The 20,777-nt window shown below is 40.4% G+C and overlaps 1 protein-coding gene and 1 long non-coding RNA gene across 2 annotated transcripts in view; one reads left to right on the plus strand and one right to left on the minus strand.

Annotated features, from left to right (window-relative positions):
• Positions 1-17,865, minus strand: part of LOC137162720 (uncharacterized) — a 35,147-nt gene extending 17,282 nt beyond the window's left edge. The window contains exon 1 of the long non-coding RNA XR_010922474.1: positions 17,779-17,865. This is a non-coding gene — a long non-coding RNA (uncharacterized lncRNA). The remainder of the gene's footprint in view (positions 1-17,778) is intronic.
• On the plus strand, positions 12,428-14,653 carry PPP1R3G (protein phosphatase 1 regulatory subunit 3G). The gene has a single exon (XM_067562625.1). The coding sequence runs from the start codon at positions 13,226-13,228 to the stop codon at positions 14,225-14,227; it is 1,002 nt and encodes a 333-aa protein (XP_067418726.1). The 5' UTR covers positions 12,428-13,225; the 3' UTR covers positions 14,228-14,653.
• Positions 17,866-20,777: the final 2,912 nt, after the last annotated feature.

A 20,777-nucleotide genomic window follows, 5' to 3' on the forward strand; every position in this document is an offset into this window, starting at 1 on the left:
ATTTACACCTGTGTAAATCTGGAGTAGCTTAGTTAATGTTAGGAGAGTTAATCAGGCTATAAACCAGTGTGACTGAGAGCAAACTATGACCCTCTCATATTGCAAATATGTCACTGTAAAACAAAACCAAACAAAACCAGTTGTTCACTGTAACTGTTTCCGTATGCATCTAAAGTGTGTGTGTGTGTGTGTGTGTGTGTGTGTGAGTGAGAGAGAGAGAGAGAGAGAGAGAGAGAGGTAACTTTTCTTGTTGTGCTACTTTGCTTTGAAAAAATGGCTTCTTTCAACTAAGTTATTTCTGGACACCATGCAATATAGCCTCTTCTTGAAACACTCCTATATTACAATAGATTCATGACTTTCAGTTTAAAGCAGGTAAAAGGCAAACAGCCCAGTTGTCGCATGAGTATGCTGCAGTTACAAGGGGGGATTTCTGAATCTGTCATGTTAATATATGATACATAGATTAGAAAGAATCTACTGAATGACTGTAGCACCAGCTGCACCTGTTAGTCTCATCAGTTAAACTAAAAGGAAATATGAAGAAATATTGGTGCCAGATTTTGGAAGTGCATTTTAACTTTCATGTACAAGCAGAAAAGTGGAATCAATGAGGACTAATATTAGCCCAGGCCAACAAGGGGAATATATTTTGTAAAATGTATTATGAAATTCTTATTGTACATATATAAATCTGATGTAAAATATATCTTATTTCTATATGCCTAATAAAGGCTTAGTGTATGCAGGGCCAGTCCAAGACCAAATGGCGCTCCAGACAAGGAGCATCTTTGGCTTTCCCCCTCCATTTGTTACATTTTTTAATACCTTTTTTTTATTGCATTTGTAACCATTTCAAGACTTTGATGCATGATTTGCATTCATGATTTATCCCTGTCATAAAAGATGATAAATTTGCACACTAGGATCTGTAAATCTGCATTTATTCATGCCATATATAAGTAAATAAAAAAATTAGTTTCTTCTAAGCTTATAGAAACTTCTGATTTTTAAGAATAACTGAAATATACTAGCATGAAAAATTAATCCAGACACACAATACCTGAAACATTGTACTTCAAACATCCATTTTCCCTTTTGTCGCTAACATCAAAAACAGCATGAGCCCAATGCTCCCCAAGCCCGGCACCCCAGGCAGTTGCCTGGGTTGCCTGCTGCTAAATCCGCCCTGAGTATATGTATAATACTTAGCAGTTCTGTAGAGTTTTCCCCTTATAGATCTCAAAGCATTTTGTAAAGGTGGGTCACGTTATCTCAATTTACAAATGGGAAAACTAAGGTATATAAAGGTGAAGTGACTTGCTTAGAGTTAAACAGCAGGTTACTGGCAGATCAGAGGATAAAACACAGGCCTTCTGATTCCTAGTTCTGTGCTCTTCCCACTGAACCATTTAACCAAATAAAGAAATTAAAAAATAAATAAACTGGATACTGAATAAACCAGGTTCCTACACATATGTACTGCATAATAAATTTTACAAAACAGATGGCTATGAACATAATTCATATGGTAAACTTTTTATCATCTATCATCTATCTATCTATCTATCTCCTGCCTATTTTTATTATTCTCCCAAAGTGACATGTTTATGATATTTAATATGTTAAAAATATTTCTTTACCATCATTTTCTTCTATATAGTAAGCATCTGCCTGACAATTGTATGGTCCTTTCCACCCAATGTGGGTAAGTAAGTAAGAGTGCAAGGGCATTTTTGCCTAAGTTAGCGGTGTAATTTTCTACACTAGTTTAGGTGGTTTTAAATGCTTTTTTGGGCTGCTTTTCTTAATTCATGACCCATCCTACCAGCTTCATGCCCTTATACCCAAGTCTCCTAAATTAAACTACCTAAACTCTGCTAGTGTAAAAGAACAACTTCAGCTCATTGAGCCAATTTCCTTGCACCTAGGCAGGACAAGAGTGAAGGGCCACCTAATTTAATATACTTCCACTCGGTATGTTATTTTTCGGATGAAGGGATTTAGTTCTTTATTGTCCCCTCTTTGAGGGAGGGGCTGTCTTAATGTTGTTTGTTTATATTGTGCCTAGTACAATAGGGCCTTATCTCTGATTGGGGACTTTAGGCGGTATCATGATAGAAATAAGTTATTATACATGGGACTCATAGCTCTACCTATTATTAAGATTGCCCAGTGTTTCCCATTCTAGACCCTGTTTTGAGTTGCTTATAACTTCACCAAACTTTAACCTTTTGGGACAAAATTTTCCATAGTGGGTGTCTGCCTCATGCTGATTTTGTTTGGAAAATTTCAGTTAAAATGGTTCAGTCAGTGAGGAATGGGAGCTTGTGGGGATAGGGAAGGCAAGCAGGAGGATTGTCTGGAGACCAGGAGGGAAAGAGAGAAATTAGATGAGGAGCAGTGAGGGTGGGAATTGGGAGTGGGTGGGCAAGGAGATCAGGACTGGGAGATGGAAACTGGAAATCTCGAGGGGTTAGGCTTGGACTTGCTGGGCAAGGAGACTGGGGAATGGCGAGTGGGACTGGGTAGGTGAGGAGAAAGGGACTGGGATGAGAACCCAATTAGAGATAGGCAGCAAGGAAAAGAGTGAGATTTGTGGATAGTATTGGATCAGGATTGGGTACTGTGACTGCTGAGTTTATGGAGACCTCTAAGATTCTGGGATTGGGACCTGCTTAGAATCAATCTATTGCTGAAGACAACCATACTGATATTCTATTGCCAGAATAGGTCAACTTCTGCCATCACTCACACCTATATGCCTCCCCACTGAAACCATTAGGATTGCACTGGCATAAGTGACGGCAGAATTTGGCCCAATATTTTCTTCTTTATTATTGTCGAAGAAAATTTACAAAACAGATGCAACTGTAATATATTTGTTGTATTATGATGAATAGATGTTTACCAATGCTATGAAAGTTTGGAGCAGTTAAAATGTAACAGACAATAATGAGTCCATCTCCTGCAAGGGCAGATATGTATCCCAATAGAAGACATATCTCACCACTGGGTAGATCATCACTTTCTATTTAAGATTTATCTTCAGTATTTAAATTAGTTATCCCTTATAAAATAGCTTCATTTAAAGCTGTGATCTCACTGAAGAGGGTTCCAGGCCACCATTAAGAGTCTTCAAGCGTTTATTACAACTACACTTCCATTTCAACGAGACATTTCTGCTACTCAAAACATTTTCCACATAATGCCTTTCTTTTATGCTTTTCCCATCTTAGGTTTGGACACTACCTGGGGAGAGATTTTCCTTACATTAAAAAATATTTATGATCAAAGAAGGGACCATGATAGTAGCTCTCATTGCTAACACCACAATTATTACTGGGCATGTTGAGTACTTCTGCCTGCCAGAGACAGTCACTAGGGAAGGAGCCCAATCTTGGAAATGACTCCACAAAATGTGTGGGGATCTCTGTTCCAAACTGATTCTTGCTCCCTCACAGTGCCTTGTACAAGAGAGGATAAGGGAATCTTTATGCCCCTATTTGTCCAGCTTCTTTAACTGGCCATTACTGCTCATCCTCAGACAATCTAAATCCTGATTATGACCCCTCAAACAGCTCATCTTCCCTTTGAACTCTCTATCTGCACAAGCTAGTGTGGACATGGGGACTGGAGTGACATGGCCCTGCACTGAAGGAGAGCATGGATGCCGGGAGCTGTGATTCTACGCTGTCTTAGCTTGATCATAATTACTTTCTAAAATAAATTTACACATTAGAAATGTATGAGCTACTGACACTAGATCTTCTCCTGTATTTATCCTGATATGCTCACCAGGATGTGGGCTACATAAACTCATTAATCTATCCAAAATTTTACCTCTAACTTCATTGAGGGCTGGGAGTGGTGGTGAAGATAATTTCTTTAAAATTAATTTGTTGACTTCTCAAGATGCTTGGAGTCCAAACTCATCCCTTTTTAAGGCTCTGCCCTGATCTGTCTGACTCTGCAGGTAGTTTCTGTTTCAGTGTTTCACTGCCATAGCTGCTGTTCTGTGTAAATAGTGGGAGTCTTTAAAATGGATGTGGCTCTTTGACAGCCTGTCAGGAAACAGCATTTAAAAAAAACCAAACCCTCCTATGATGAAAACATTTTTTCAGTAGCTGAGTATATTTTTTTCTCACCAATGATGGTGACAGACCTTGTCATAGATCTGTGTTCTTTCCAAAGGCTTCTGCTACTTGCACAGAACTTCATGAACACAGCTGCAAATCTCTCCCAGAAGGACAGCCATTTTTACATAGATCTATCTCTGACCATAATCATATTAGCTGATTGAAAAGTCTGATAAACATGACTTAACTAAATAAGGTTTTTAATATGCTACATACATGGGAAAAGTTTAAATAAATATCTCCCAAAGACAGATGCATAAAACTGCAACTTAACACCTCTAAAATAATCCAAACATGCATAAAATAGTAGTGAAATGAAGACTTGTGCAAAAGCTATTCTTGTTAAATTTCAGTCAAACTCTGTTCTCACAGTTTAATTTTCTCCAAAGAACTTGGGATCTTTTGCCCACTGTTGCTGGGAAACAAAGGACAATGTGATAATTCCCTTTTTTATTATGTATTTGTTAAGCACAAACAGTGTGCTCAGTTCTGTGCAACACATACAAGGAGAAATCCTGGTCTCATTGAAGTCAATGGCAAAACTCCTATTGACTTCAATAGAGTCAGGATTTCACCCAAAATGAAGAGATTCCTTGCCCTATTGCCAGATACATGGCACAAATAACAGAAGGGTTAGAATCACCACATCATTATGGGAAACACAGTCATTGTCATGATTCAGAGAAATAGGATTTTCATAAATTCAAAGTAATCTCCATTTCTTATACATCAATGCTAATATGAGTCACTGTTTAAAGATGGGACTGAACACTTCATTTTACCTGGCAGCCCTAAAGGATGAGAGATTTCTGCCATTGTCTGAAGAGCTCCAGTAAAATTGATGAGAGGTTTTGTCTCCTGAGCATCTGTCAGAAATTCAGATTAAATCCCTCTCAATCCCTTTGGAAAGTGTAACAATTACCACTATTCCTCTTAAACCGTATTGAACATTTTAAAACTCCAATACCCACTTATTAAAGACTGTGTCAGTGCCTTTATGGATTGCAGCTATTCAATTTTGCTTAGTAGAGAAGAAAATTGGTTTAAAAATTAGAACATATTCTAATAAACTTTCTATATAAGCTTCAAAACAGGAAGGAATACACAGATATTTGAATAATCTGTAATCAAACAGTATAATCTGGAAATATCTGTGATACAGGTTTTACACTGGAATCTAGCAGAAACTCATAGCCTGATAGAATCTTAGCATCCAATATTTGGAAATCCTCACAAACTGATACAACTGAAATCCTAGAATCTTAGCAAAGATGCTAGCTTTGCAGATAACATTCCCATAGGCCATGAAGCATTAATGGTTTTTAAATAATTCAAGAGGATATTAATATCCCAACATGCCATCTACCTAGGAATGACAGGTTTGTTAAAATTAGCTGCCCTGAAAACCAAGATTATTCAGGACACAATTTTATCTCTGGAAAACCAGCTTAATGCAAAAGCACACATTTTCAAAGATGAAGTCTGATGACTTAGTTCAGAACTAATGCTGGTAGACTCTGAAGTGAGATTTGGGAAGAATTTGAAGTCAGATTTGAATATTCATTCTGGGCACAAACTGCTGGTCCCTACATATATATATATATGTAGGGACCAGCAGTTGTGCCCAGAATGAATGAATATATATATATATAAGGACTTCCCAAGGACTTATCTTATATGTTAAATAATACATCTTAATATTACACAATAGTTATAACTAAGTGTTTTCTGATAAGCCTCGGTCATTAGGAATTGCTTAGACAAGACGCCAGAGGGCAATTGGTGAGGTGACTGAAGATATTTGAGTCTTTATAACCTGTATGTTTATTAGTAGAATACCTTTCTTGGGACTGCTGGGAAATCTATCAATTTGGGATTTGGAGCTTGAAGCCATGATTAAAATGGTTATAGAGGAATAATTAACAGGCTGCTTGAATTGACTCCCTGATTAAATTGAATGGTTATCTGAATCAGTGGAAACTGAGTAACTACATTTAATTTTCCAGTCTAGATATAGCTCATCCCTCCTTCAGAGATTGGAAGCTGGATGACTGAAGACAAACAGTTTTGTCTTCCTTTTTTGTCCAAGTGGTGTTTACTGATCCAAACAGATTTATCTGTTTGTTAAACCATACTTCCAAAAGCAGTAACGCCTCCCAAAGGACTGGGCCTCCGGACAGGGCATCTGCAACAGTTTTCCTTTCGTGGAATAATGTAACTGATTCAGAAATCAAACATCTTGGGTTAGAGAAAATAGAATCCCTAGTGACAGTTCTGAAAGGAAAGGACTGTTCATATGAGTACATAAATTACCTATCATGAGTACATAAATTACGTTCATTTTGTTGTCTGGAAAAAATGCATGGTACTTGGTAGCCCTGAGATGGCTCTAGTATGAAAGCAGCCCCAGACAATTAACACACAGACAATAGTTTGTTTCTATTTTCCATTGTTTGTCCTAACCCAAAATAAGTTTGGTCTTGGAAAAGAGACACACAGGCATTCAGGCAATAAGATAAATGAAAGATGAAGTGAAAATGATATTTTGAGTCCATCCCTCCAATTGTAAAATGGCTTTTTAAAGCAAGTTTACCAGACTCCCCTCCTGCCCCAAGGTTTATAGAGTTCCTCTCCGGTCCCTAGTGAAATAGTAAATGTTGCAAGATACTATTATATAATGTTTCCACTGAGTAGGCTGGCAACAAAGCCACTAAGTAAGCTAGGTCCCACTGGAATCCCCTATCCCACTTTAATACTTTCAGAAGATTTTCTTTCCTCCATTGGATTCACTGTTAGAGAACTGGATATATTTTTACTATCCCTGAACATGAAAACTGGCACATTCAGGAGACAATGTCACAATCGACTGCTACTGCGTCAACTTTTGTAAGGGTAAGTGATTTGGTTGGACTGACAGAGGGTGACATAAAAACGTTAAGCCCTGATCCCTAACTTCAGTGATAGTAAAGTTAAGCATGCCTGCTTCGTGGTAGTAAAGTTAAGCACGTGCCTAGGTGTTCGCAGGACTGGGAGTTTAGTTTGCAAATATTTTCCAGATAAGCCAATTTCAAGTTTTTAATCTCAAAGGCCATGATTCAGCACAGCACTTAAGCACATGAATTTTCCCACTGAGTTCAGTGGATTAAAGTTAAGCAGTTGCTTAAATCCTTTGCTGAATTAGGAACATAAAGTACTAACTTTGTTGCTGACAAGATTTTTCCAAGAATAGATAATAGTTGCCAATGAGACAACTTTAAAAATCCAAAAGCATGAGGGTTTTTTATATTTCACTTACAAAGAGGGAGGGGAAGGAAAACTGTGTTCCGAATCAGCTTTATTATAATTCTTTATTTGTATTTCAGTAGTGCCTGGCACCCCCAAACAAGATTGGGGTCCCATTGTGCTGGGCACTGTACAAACACATAGTAAGAATGAGTTCCTGTCCTGACAAGCATGCAGTCTAAGGCATCAATCTGATAAACACTAACCGTATCTTTAATTTGACTCAAATGCTTAAAGTTAAGTATGTAACTAAGCATTTGCAGGATCAGGGTCTAAAGAGATAAGACAAAGGAAGTCATGCTTTTGCCATGTTACAGATGGGGAACTGAGGCACTGTCTGATAAGTGACTTGCCCAAAGTCTATGGCAGAGGCAGGAACGGAAGCAAGATCACTTGGGACTCAGTCCAATTCATTAATCACAAGACTGTTCTTCCTCTCAAACTTCATAATGCAACCCTCACTGCTATTGCAGCTCCATGACATTATTCATATAATGGACAAAAATAAATCACCCTTCAATGATAAAAATTCTCCAGTTGAACCTAAGTTTTACAAAAATAATTGGGATGAATAAGTGGGCTTACAAAATCATTTATCAGATCTGTTTATGCTCTTGAATGATCGATTCTTGTGAACTATCACTTTTAAAGCTTTTATTTAAGAGTTCATTTGGAAATGTTTTGAATTGAGAACATATTAAAAACCTGGGGACAGATCCTCATAGCTCCAGTATCCCTCATAGATATTTAGACTTAGGAGTTCAAACTCCACCTGCTTTGGGAATACTAAAAAACAACTTATTCGGCTCTGAGAATTTTTAAATTCCCAGGGTCTCCATAACTACCTGATTTAATGCTTAAATAGATTTTGATCCAATATTAATTCCTACTGCCTTACTGCTTACACAGAATTTTTATGAATGGTAATCCATTTCGCAGACCAATTTAGTTCAGTCATGGGTATATTATTAGAAAAAATATAGATTATTCATTTCAATATGCATTACCCCGCATTTATGAAAATTAAAATTCAGCTGCTGTTGTGCTATCCTGTGTTTGGTTAGATTTTTCTGGAGTTTTTTCCTACAATCCTCTCTATTTTTTTTACTAACCTAAATAGTTTTGTGTTATCAGCAAATTTCACTGCTCCTTCGTCTACCAAATCATTAACCAACATATTAAATAACATGTAGCACAGTGGAGGCAGAATGTTTTTAGGTCCAGAAACAAATCCATAAATGACTATTTAAGTATTTACCCACAGTGGAACAGTCATTGGGTCACAGAAAGAGATAGACTGTGTAGTCCAGTGGTTAAGGAACCCACTTGGAAGGTGGGAGACAGGGTCCAGTCCCCCTCCTCAAATTGTTCTTTCATTATTTATCCACAGTGGAATAGTTTCAACAGGAGATATTGAGGGGGTCTCACATCAGTCTAGTCCGTATTTCAGTGGTTGGAACAATCTCCTGAGAGGTAGGAGATGCCCAGTCTTTCTCCCCCTCTGGTATGGGGGGCAGAGAATTGAACCTAGACCTTTAACATCCCAGGCAAGTGTTTTAGCCACTGGGCTAAAAGTTATAAGATGGGTAGCACTGGTACCGACACCATGACCACCACCTCCTCTGATGGCCAGATTTTGAATGGAACCCAATCCTGTAGGTGGCCTCTGAACACACCAACCGGATCTGGCCATGCATGTGACTTAGTCAGAAGAGTGTCTGTCTTCCCCTGGTTCATGAATCGCTCTGGGGCTTGTGGGGAAATAGGTGTCTGGACAACTACAGTGAGGAGGCAGTGCACATGCTCGCAGGCAGAAACATAGGCACTGGCGGAACTTTTACTCTGAAAACTTATCTACTGGGTTTGGCAGTTTTCTGGATTGCAATGGAGCCTAAAACACTGGAGATTTTGGCACCTAAGTCTGGTTGCCTAAATATCTTTGTGGATCTCACTGTCTCTAAAATGGAGATAATACTTCTTTGATTTATAGTGGTATTCTGAGGGTTAGGTACTCTGTACATAATTTTTAATTTATAAAGCACTATTATAAATGTTAAGCAGTATTAATATTATTATAAAATTGTTCTTTGGGTCCACCATTAACTTCCAGCTACTATTAATGTCCCTTTACTCGGATGTAGTTTTACTCCGCAATACAATATTGCCAACCCCAGGTGTTCAAAAATCATGAGTCAGGACCTCAAAAATCAAGAAATTGTCTTAAATCATGAAATTTAAAAATATATAATAATTTGGGAATCTTTTTATTTGCCTTTCATTATTTGAACCTTTAAAGATAATGGTTTAGAACTTTCTCCATAACGATGATATCTAGAAACTTACTTTTGTTTAAAAATGAAAACTGAGAGTCTTACATAATCACGACTCCAGAAGTTGGGCTTTTAAGAAAAAATATCAAATATTGTGAGTTGGCAATACTGTTTAGGATTTTTTCCTTTATCTTCTGATTTTCCCCAGAAAGTCTCCCTCTCTTGGGAGACCTTGTCAAAAGCTGTTTGAAAATGCAAATACACTGAGCCAGTATTTTATTTATGCTTCTTTTTCAGAGAATTCTAACATAATAAATCAGCACAAATTTAGCCTTCTAGAAGCTATTTTGATCTGACCTTATTGAATATATTTATAGCATTCAAGTGTTATAATAATCCTTACCTCATTGTTTAGTCACATTTTATCCACTTGTTTTTACTTTGGTTTTGCTCTTCAGGACACTCACTATCTCTGCTTCTAATATAGTGTCTTTGAATAGCCTTCAGATAGAGTCTCTAGATTATGGCCCCAATCCAGCAAGTATTTACATATGTGCTTAACTTTATGCACAAGAGTTATTCCATTGACTTCAGAGGGACTTCTTATGTGTGTAACGTTGAGCATGTCTGAAAGTGTTTTCAGGATCAGGGTGTGTCTTAATAAGATACATTTTCAGTGGTGACTACTACAGTAATCATACATAAATTCTTAAGGTAACTAATTGCATTGGTGCAGACTGGGGTTTGCACCAATATGACTTAACCTGGTAATTTCCAGTAAGTATTTTAGTTTGCCCTGCAGCCTATTTTTAACAGTTTATCAGTGTTTTAGAAGAAAAAACTCCACTCTTATGCATTACGGTTCTGTCCATTGCTGACTCCCATTCTAATCCAGAGCCAAACAATTGTATCCACAGTGACGATGTTTTCCTAGTTATTCTATGAACCAATTCCTGTGTATCACCCAAGACTAGGCTGAGAATTAGTTCCTTTCTTGTATATTCCAGAACTAGCTACAGGTAAAAGATTATTACAATGACAGAAATTACAGAAGGAATCAGATTATTGGGAAATGTTAAATAGCTGTTATCTTAACATTAGTGGTTCTAATCTTCAGTAGCACAAGTTTGCACCCTTATTCTTGTGAAAATACCCTTTCAAATGAATGAACTATCCAGCCATGCTAGATGACTGCTGCTAGGACAGTTAATATTTCAATGGCCTCCATTTCTGTTTAACACCAGATGAAATTAATTGAATGTGACTAGTTTGCCCCTTTAAGAAACAGGCTGCCCATTCAGTAGAATAGCATCTCATCACTTCACCTTAGGAAGGCTATTTTTGCAACTGAAATTAAATTAAAAATGTTAATTTCTTCAGAAAATTATCTTGATAACAGAAATCCATGAAAACCTAAATCTCAAAAAAGTGATGTTACTTGCATATGGATTTCTAGTTTCTCTGTCCTGAAAAAGATGGGGTGGTGGAGAGGGACTGTACTTTCACCAACAGAACCATCTTAAAGATGACAGTTGTAACATGTACTAAGTACCTGTTTAATTTTGGAAAACTTCTCAGATATGCAAGGGCATTGGCTTCAAAAACAAGTCCTTATTATGGTGTTGTCATTTGACATATACCATTTAGCTAAAAATGACCTATAAGGGAACAAATGTACTGTTTTTGCTGAAATCAAACTTTTTCTGCATGAGTATTTACATTATAAACTTAGAAGACACTATGAGTAGATTATTCAAAAGGGGCATGTTTATTTTGAGACTCTCTGGGCATAGTTTTCACAGGAACATTGTATTGCCAACACTAAGGCCGAGTTCCTCAAAGGCACCTAATAATCTATTGATTTAAATGGAAATTAGGAGCCTAAATAATTTAAGGATCTGGGCCTAAGCGTTTAGAAAAAGTCTGTTTAAAGTCTGGCAAAAAAAAAAGTAGCAAGTGGCTTCAAATAATTTCACTTTAAAAGAATAATAAATTTGGGGTCCTTTTTATTTTGATTTTTTGGGTTTTTGAGACATTAGGGTTCCTCTGTTTTCAAGTTTTTCTCTGTGATTATGAGGACGTCGGATCTTTCTTAAAAAATTAAAGCAGAGGTTCTCATATAATCACATGACTGTAAAAGAAAAACACCATGTATCATGAGATTTCTGATAAAATGGTAAGAGCAGCACTGCAAGCACCTGATACTTATACTGACTTCAACTGGACTTGCAGGGGTGTGGTACTTTTGAAAATCAGAGTCAACAGATCTCCAGCAGGGCACCCAAAATCAAAGGACACTTTTGAAAAATCTTGGCTCAAGCATTAGTGGAGAACTGGCAGGATTCTGACTGTGTTCCACAGAAGTGAAGCCTGTTTAACTGAGGTGGGAAATCTGTTTAAAATGTTTTGAATTTTATATCTAATTTATTCAAATGGCCAGATGACAAAAACATTTTTGTTAAAGATTCAACACTCTCTTCAAATAAGGCCAGCAGAAAGATTCAAATTAACATCCCTAGTGGAGTTCTGTGGCAAAATCAGGAAGATGAATTGTATCAGTCCTAATATTTCTACCTTAAAAAAAAAGTCAGAAGTAAAACTTTAAAAAGCAAAAAGAGCAAAACCCGTCCCCCAGGTCTTAGTGTATCACAGAAGCAGGGGGAAAAATGGGACATCTTTACATCTCTTTTGCCAGGACACCTTTAATGTCCTTGCAAACTAGGCAGCTGCTGCATTTACTGTATTGACCTCAATCACCTGCGCAGGATCAGGGGTTAAATTACTTTTGCCTCCCCTTACAGTAGCGTCCCAGATTCCCTGAAGCAGTATCAATTCTGGTAGCTGGAATGCGAGACTAACCAAGGGATAGCTCGGACCATTGGGCCTTGGTTTTATACGAGCAGTGGCTTAGGGCAATGCAATAATAATAAGGGGCACAGCATGTGGTTGTATGGGGCGCTGGGCATTTCTAGTTGACTCTGGCAGCTCTAGCTGTTTGGGAGCTGTAAGCAAATCACAAGGCATCGCAGGGCCCTGCAGGGAAAACTCGGGAGCAAGCAAGGAGCCGCCCTTCGCTGGGAGTGGTGGGCGCTCGGACTCCTCCTGTATTGCTGCCGTGGAGACGACACTGGGAGGCCCCTCCCCTGGCTCGGGGAAGGGCGAGTAGGAAGCCATGGCTGGGCGGGCAGCGGCGGAGCCTCCCGCAGGGGTGGGCGTGACAGCCAAACACTCGACAACGCATGGAAACTTTGTCCCCCGCGCTCGCTCCGCTCCGCTCGTCCTGGCAGGGCTGGGGACGTGGCTGGCAGCCCGCGGCTTGATTTCTCCCGAGGGCCCGCCCTTTGCCCGTGTCGCCGGGAGCGCCCGGGGGACTGCGGCGCGCCCCCCACCATGACTCCGCTGCAAAGCAAAAGGGATAAAGCGAGCCCGCCGCCTTAGCCAGAGCAAGCCCCGGGACTGGAGAGGGGGGGTCGGGCGCCCTCCTGCGCCAGCAGCCGCGGTGCCTCCGGGGGAGGTGGAGGGGGGCGACATGCCATGGAGGGCCGGGACTCCGGGGTGCTGGGCTTGGAGCAAATGCTAGCGCCTTTCAGGGACCATCAGCAAGAGGGGACCGCTCGGCTTCTCCGGCGGGACCCCTGGCGAGGCAGCTCCGCGGAGCAAGAGCAAGAGAGGGCGGTGGCTGCGCTGCCTCTGCAGGAGCCTTGGCTGCAGGCGCCAGCGGAGCGGGCCGGAGCCTCTCCCCCGCCGGAGAGCGACCCGGACGATGGGGAGCTGCTGCTGGAGCTGCGCCGCCGCGGCGGGCGCTCGCTGTCGCTGCCCGCTAGCCCCAGCCTGGCGGCCGCCCGCCTCTTCCCGGCCCCCCGGCCGGACGGGGACTGCTGCACCAAGTGCAAGAAGCGGGTGCAGTTCGCGGACTCGCTGGGGCTGCGCCTGGCCAGCGTGAAGCACTTCAGCGCGGCCGAGGAGCCGCAGGTGCCGCCCGCCGTGCTCTCCCGCCTGCAGCGCCTGCCCCTGGCCCCGCGGCACCTGGAGGAGGTCAGCGCCGCGCTGGGCCTGGGCTGCGGCGGGGCCCGTCCGCCCCTGCAGCTGGTGCCCGACTTTCAGCCTGCCGGGGAGCTGGCGGCCGAGCGGCTGCGGCGGGAGCGGGTGTGCCTGGAGCGGCTCGGCAGCCCCGCGGCGGCCCTGGACGTGCGGGGCACCGTGCGGGTGCTGAGCTGCCCCGGCCCCAAGGAGGTGACGGTGCGCTACACCTTCAACGAGTGGCTCTCCTTCCTGGACACCGCCGCCGTGCCCCTGCCCTGGGCCGGCCCGGAGGGGAGCGACCCCCCAGCCGAGCGCTTCCACTTCAGCCTATGCACCCCGCCCAGCCTGCAGGAGGGCGCCGCCGTGCACTTCGCTGTCTGCTACCGCAGCCAGCAGGGCGAGTTCTGGGATAACAATGGAGGCAGCAACTACACCCTGCGCTGCCGCCGCCCTGCCGCCGGAGCCCCCCGCCCTGACACCAGCCGGGGCGAGCCCCCGGGCCCCCTGTACTGAGCGCCGCCCGGGGGCAGCCAGCCGTGAACCAGCACAGCCCGCCCTGGGGCAGCCCCTGCCTTCAGCTGGCTTAGCCCGGGAGCAAACCAGCATTGGCCAGCCTGGGGCAACAGCAGCGCCCTGCAGGGAGCCTGCCTGGGGCCAGCCCCCCTATTGTGCCGAGCTTGCGGATGGGGTGTGGTAACAAGCAGCCAGCCCTTGAACCCAGAAAGCAAACGTCCTGCACCCCCGCCAAGCCTAGCTGTCTGATAGCACTCACGCAGTGTCCAATCCCTTGGACTGACGCCCTGGGCTAGAACAACTCTGTCTGCACCACTTACTTTCCGGGGGAGACCTTGCCGCATAGTCCCTGGTTTCTGAGCCTTCCACTGGATTGCCCCTTTTTTTTGTTTGTTTAATTAGAGTTGAGCGAGCCAGGGGGCCTCTTACCATCAACCTTAAAGTAGCAGAAAAAGCTAGATCTGACCTGTTGGGTCCAGTATTGTTAGCTCACGGTTTCTGTAAAGGAAATGAACTCTTTCAGAGCTGCAAGAAATCAACAGTTTCCTCCCACAGACTTTTTTCTCTTTAACGTCAGTTAAAGAGACCTGAAAATAAGATTTATTTTTAAAAAAAATATTTTTCTCTAACTTGAAGATGGTGCCTTATATGAAGTTTCCTATTTCATACACTGAATTTAAGGAGATAACTTTAATTCCAGTGTTGTGACTGTTATGCTTATGCATTAGGTTTTTTTTTTTTTTTTTTTGGACTGACATAATGCACGCACTTTCCCTTTTATGGGTATGTAGGCATTTCCTAGAAATGGGCTGATGTGGGCAAAAACTGAGTTATCGTTAGGGCTTGCAGAAATCCAACTCTTTTGAGGGGGAGAACTGGGTGAGGGTCAGTCCCCACCTTATGTAAGTTCATGGAGAATAGGTCCATCAGTGGCTATTAGTCAAGATCTGGGATGCTACCCCATGCACTGGATGGCCTTAGCCTCTGATTGCCAGAAGCTCGGAGTGGATGATGGGGGATGGATAACTCAATAATTGCCTGTGCTGTTCATTCTTTGTGAAGAACCTGGCATTGGCCACTATCAGAAGACAGGATACTGGGCTAGATGGATGATTGGTCTGACCCAGTATGGCTGTTATGCTTAACTTTACTCATGTGAGTGGTCAATGAGGCTAGTCAAGCACATATGTTTTTGCCAGACCATGGAGGGACTTAATAGTTAAAGGCTTAAGTTTTGTCAGTACTCTTCACACATTCAAATGAGGGGGCCAATCCTTTCACCCCCTTCTAAAAATCATAATGACAGCAGTCTTCCACTCTATTTTTAATTTAAATGGAGTCCATAATAAAATTTTCATTACAGTAGTGTGAGTACTTTCTGGTTTAATTCAGTGTCCTATCGTTGAAGATTTGAAGGCCCTGAATGACAGAAAACATCCTTCTTTCCTTATAATTTAGTGCACCTTAATATTGTTCAATGGCTAGCTCTAACACACACACACAGACACGCACACACAAAAATAGTGATGGTCTTTCTAAGGGTATGTCTATGCTTAGGTACTACAGCGGCACAGGTGCAGTGCTACACTTATGCCTCTGTAGGACTACAGTGTAGACACTACAGTGACAAGTTTTTCTGTTGCTGTAGTAAATCCATCCCTTCAAGAGGCATTAGATAGGTTGACAGAACAATTCTGCTGGGTTATGTTGACCTAACTACATCACACAGTATGATGCCCACCTGTTACATATCTTTGTACAATTTGGCATTGATAAATATTATTGTTCTGGATGATTACCTGAGGAATGATTTTATGAAGTAGAGTCAGGTCTTAGTTTTCTATGGTCCTCACTGAGTGAAAATAAATGGTTTTGTTCAATCGTCTTCAGGCTATATTCATAACCACATTTCTGCATGTATTTATAGTACCTTATTCAGTTTAGAGTGAAAGCATCTGTTCTAAGCTTCATCTTTTACAGTACACGTTTGTAAGAGACCTCATTCTCTAACATCTAAGTTAATGATGTAACAAGATAAGTAGCATGAAAAAGTATCTTTTTACATTGAGATGACTGATATGTGTTGCTTAAAAAGATGCATTTATATGCATGGAACTGTAAATTAGAGAACCGGATGCTTCAAGGCTTGTCTACATTATAGAAAGCTAACTTAATGGACTATCCAATTACAACATGGTAGTGCCCCGTAAAGGTTAAAAAACAATTTGATTTTGCAGTGCAGACAGAGTCAGAATCTGTTAGTGAATCACACTATAACCTTGGACTTTGCAAGTGTATAAGCAGCATTCAGGGCGATGGCTAAAACATGGTTTAATCTTGTCTGAGCCACAAGACTAAATCATGTTTTACCCATGGTAGGGCACTATCATATTGCAAGCACCTACCACGACATTAGATGTTCAGTGTGTATGAGGTCTTTTTAGCATAATGAGACCACCAATTTTCAATTGAATTATTACTTGAGAACATTTCATTACTCAACTTTACCTATATTATTGTAATACAATACTTCAAAATGTGGGGTAGTTTTCCCTTTGAATAAAGTGTAGCAAAAACTAAATGCATGCTGTCATAGTACAGAAAGGACATTGTCATGTGAGTTTCCTACTTTTTGCAAATTACTTCAAAATGGAGGATTATTTTCCTTTTAAATATTATGCAATAGAGATCTTATTGTGAGTTTTCTAAGGCTTCCAATTCTAAAATATACTAATTGTTCAAAGTATAATCTAGAGTTGAAACAGTTTAAGAAGGACTCCATACAAATACATTCTGTGATTAAAGTTACACATATCCTTTGCTTAGATAAGCAACTCTCAGGTTGCACACAGTAAGTTGTACAAATATAAACAAAGAGAAATCCCAGCAATAATTTTACAAGTTAAATATAACCTCTCCCCAAACATGCACTGGGCCCATAAATTTTTAAAAAGAAAATACTGAAGTCGTCTACTGTCCCCAGTACATTAACTTCCAAAAAAAGAAAATGTTAGATAAACAGAATACCATCTGAGCTGATTTAGTTTCTTAAAATGACAAAGACATAAAACATTAGATTGTTACTACTTGAAATTTATGCTGTTACAGCTGAGGTGTGATGCTAAAAGCATTGATCTTAATTCTTCACTGAATTACAACAAAAAATAATTTAAAATATCTTTCTTTAAACTGACGATTAAAGGTCAAATCTAGCCCCTGCTGATACGGACAGGGAAAGCAATCAGAGATAGTAGCTGGTATGTTCAAGAATCCTGCTGTCAGGGCAAAACTGTTCATAGCAGCTCAGGACGTTCTCTGATATGCAACACACTCTGGCAAAGTTTTGCAGAGTTAGTCTTCAAAATGGCAGAACTTTCCAGAATATTAACGTAACATCCCATACCTTATACTTATTCAAATAGGAAAAGATAGGTATATTTTATCTGTTTACAGATTGGGAATTGTCTCAACTCCCAAGTAAAGCAATTAGGGTCCTGAATGAGTTTTGGAGATTAACAAGCATTTAAAAAGTATGAATAAAAATCACTCACTGAATTAATGATGCTTCACATCCATGGTATATATGCTGTTATGAGCTCACCAGTTGTCCAGTCATCCATATAGCCTTTCAGGAAAAACAGAGTAGATAGTGTAACTGTTTAAAAAAAAAAAGCCAATAACTTTTCTGTCTTCCTCTAAACATCATAAAGGATTAAGTCAAGAAAGCTCTTTTACCTTTGCTGGTCACCTTTAGAGTAATCTTTTCCCCCCAGCCAAGCAGTTTGAAAGTTCAAGATGTGAGAAGCAGTATTCTGCATTGCTAAAATGCTAAATATTTTAAAGTACTTTTTAATTACAGCTACCATAACTGCACCTACCTACAATCTTGCTGATGGTATGACTTAAAAATATCCTTCTACTTTGACAAGACACTTTTTTCAATATTAAATGATAATGTGCTTTTTATGAAAGTAAAAGTAGGATGGGGACTCTCTGTACTGAGTAACACATGTTCAATTTTCAGCAAGACCGTATGTTTCTTTCAGCTGTAGATTTCAAAGCACTTTTCAAAGATTGTGTCAGCTTGATCCTCTGCATTCTCACAGATGAGGTAACTGAAGCCTAAAGAGAGGGAGTGACTTGCCAAAGATTGCCCAAGAAGTCTCTGTCTAAGCGCTACAAGTCATGTATAATTCACTAGACCCTAGTGTTGCTGATATAAGTAGTAGGTTCAGACTTGAGAGAGACAAGTTTATTCAAAATCAAGTATTTCTAACACCATAAACTCTGATGGTGAGGCTAAGCAAAATGGGAACTGGGAAAGTTTTCCTGTTTAACTGCTTAAACGTCAATATTGATGTCTTGTATCAATTTAAGATATCTGTTGCAATATGTGAAGATTTTTAAAAAAAAACTTTTTAAAAACATGAAACCTTAGAGGTTGTAAAAATGTTTGGAAAAACTCCAGTTCTGTGGATCTTTAATACGTGCAGATTTCTATTGTCCCTGTAGATTAAAAACAAGGTTTTCTAGGATTATCGGAAGAAATATAACCAAAGGCTTTTACAGACATTTGTAAAATAACAAATAGTGTATTTTAGCAAAAGGTTAGATTAAATTGCCTGGGTGTGAAGGAAATCAAACTAATGTGTGTTAAATTTTGTTTAAGCAATTTGATTATTGCAACATATATTTTGCAGCATTTATTGTTCTTTCTTTGTATATTTAAATACACATAATAGGAAACTTCTCTCTAATAGTTATAAATGATCAAGATGGTATGGTTTGATAGAAGGGCAGGAATTTCAGAAAGATATTGTGAAGTTAAACATAGTTTGATGCTGTCAAGGTCTACAAAGTTGCATACCAATGACACCTGCTACCTTTAAGCATCAATTTAAAAAGGCCTGAGGCTTTCATTCTGAACTCTAAGGGCTGGCTTCTGCTCCTGTTTACTTTAGTGGGAGCTGGAGCTGGAGCAGTATACTGAATGAAGGTAGTGGAAATGATCTGGGCCATAATTCTTACTTAAAATTTGATTATTTGTTTGATCTATTTGAAAATTGCTACCCAATACAGGCCTGTGGTAATGCAGAATAGTCATGAAAATTCACCTGTCCTAGAACAAAATGTATTTGTGTGCCTTTCAGCGTGATGATGAAAGACCTTTAATACTTCTCTGTCAAAAAAAATTGCTTGTTCTTGGTGAGCAGAATTTCTAAAGGCTGGTATAAATATTTTATGCACTTTTTCCAAAAGAAATCTTGCAAATTCCTCACCGGTCTTCATAATTTTCTTATTCTGGACACAGAACAGTAGTAATTTGAATGCATAATTTAACCCTCATTTTCTCCCTCATAAAACTAGTCCGTAGTGGGTTTAAAATAGTATAGATAAGTAGAGTAGGAGGATGCATTTCCTCTAAAATACTAATATTTCATCACCTATGGACTCTACTAGGTATTTCTAAAGCACTGTGGTATCTAAGCACTGTACAATTTTGGGGAGTTCCATACCTTTTCTTTAGAATAGTGGAATATGTTCAGTTTAAGGGGGGGAAGTGGATTTATTTCCCCTTTTGCCTTCAGATTGAGCAACTGTGGCCCATATTTTTCCCTACTTTTTTTTTCTGTGAAGTAGAAGAAAGCAACAAGTTTTAATTGGCGAAAGAATTCTTGTCTTCCAGTGGAATGGCCAGTGGGTTTGCTGCCCTAAATTAATGGCTCTCCCAAGAACTGTGGAGATGCAACTGCCCTGCTGGCCATCTGCTTCAGGCAGTATGGTTCCTTCCTCCTGAAGCATTCCAGGTGGAGCTCACAAGTGCTAGTGCTGCTTCCAGTAGCATTAACACTCCCCTCAACAGTGAAATTCTGCACTACTGAAGTCAATGGGGGTTTTGCCACTGATTTAAACGAGGCCAGGATTTCACCTTAGGTATCTAAAGAGTGAGCAGGGAAACTTTCTGAAATTAGTGCTACTTGGCCACCCCTTCTCAGTTCTGTCCTAAATAACTGTGGAGGAATGGCCCTTGATGGAGGTTTAGTGGAGATGCTTCTGAAAAGTGTTAAGGATGTGTGGCAGGAAGCGTGCTGTGGAGCTGGTGCTTCTAGCCTTCCACAAAAAACATGCTCTCCTTTGTGTTTTACAGATTAGGAGGCACAAGTAATGCTATTATTGACACTCATTAGGCTAGAAATAGTAGATAGTTTTGCTAAAAGTGTGAGCAGAGTCAGATTAACATCTCTATGTTGATGGCATGTTTAAACAAGAACAGGATATGTGATCAGTAGGCAAAAAATGTTTGTATGTAACTTCTGGTCTGCTTCACCTCACCAAGGCCATACCTCTGATATTTAAAATTGATCCTCAAAAGTAGTAGGATTGTCTAATCAGATGCCAACAGGGTTGTGGAAGTGTCTGTCCTTTGGACAGTTATTCATATCAGGGCAGTTAAGAGGTTAAGTGTCTTCTGCTCTCTTTTAGAATACTGTTTGCATTTTTCTATTTAAAGTTCTCATTTGACCTTTGATGTATGTAAACACTCAAATTT

Source organism: Emydura macquarii, unplaced genomic scaffold (genome assembly GCF_026122565.2).
Source record: "Emydura macquarii macquarii isolate MOO-44397 ecotype Brisbane River unplaced genomic scaffold, CSIRO-AGI_Emac_v2 contig_2452, whole genome shotgun sequence".
Lineage (NCBI taxonomy): Eukaryota > Metazoa > Chordata > Testudines > Chelidae > Emydura > Emydura macquarii.

Bases quoted from the DNA above. Each gene is read 5' to 3' on its own strand.
- PPP1R3G (XM_067562625.1), top strand. From the start codon at position 13,226: ATGGAGGGCCGGGACTCCGGGGTGCTGGGCTTGGAGCAAATGCTAGCG.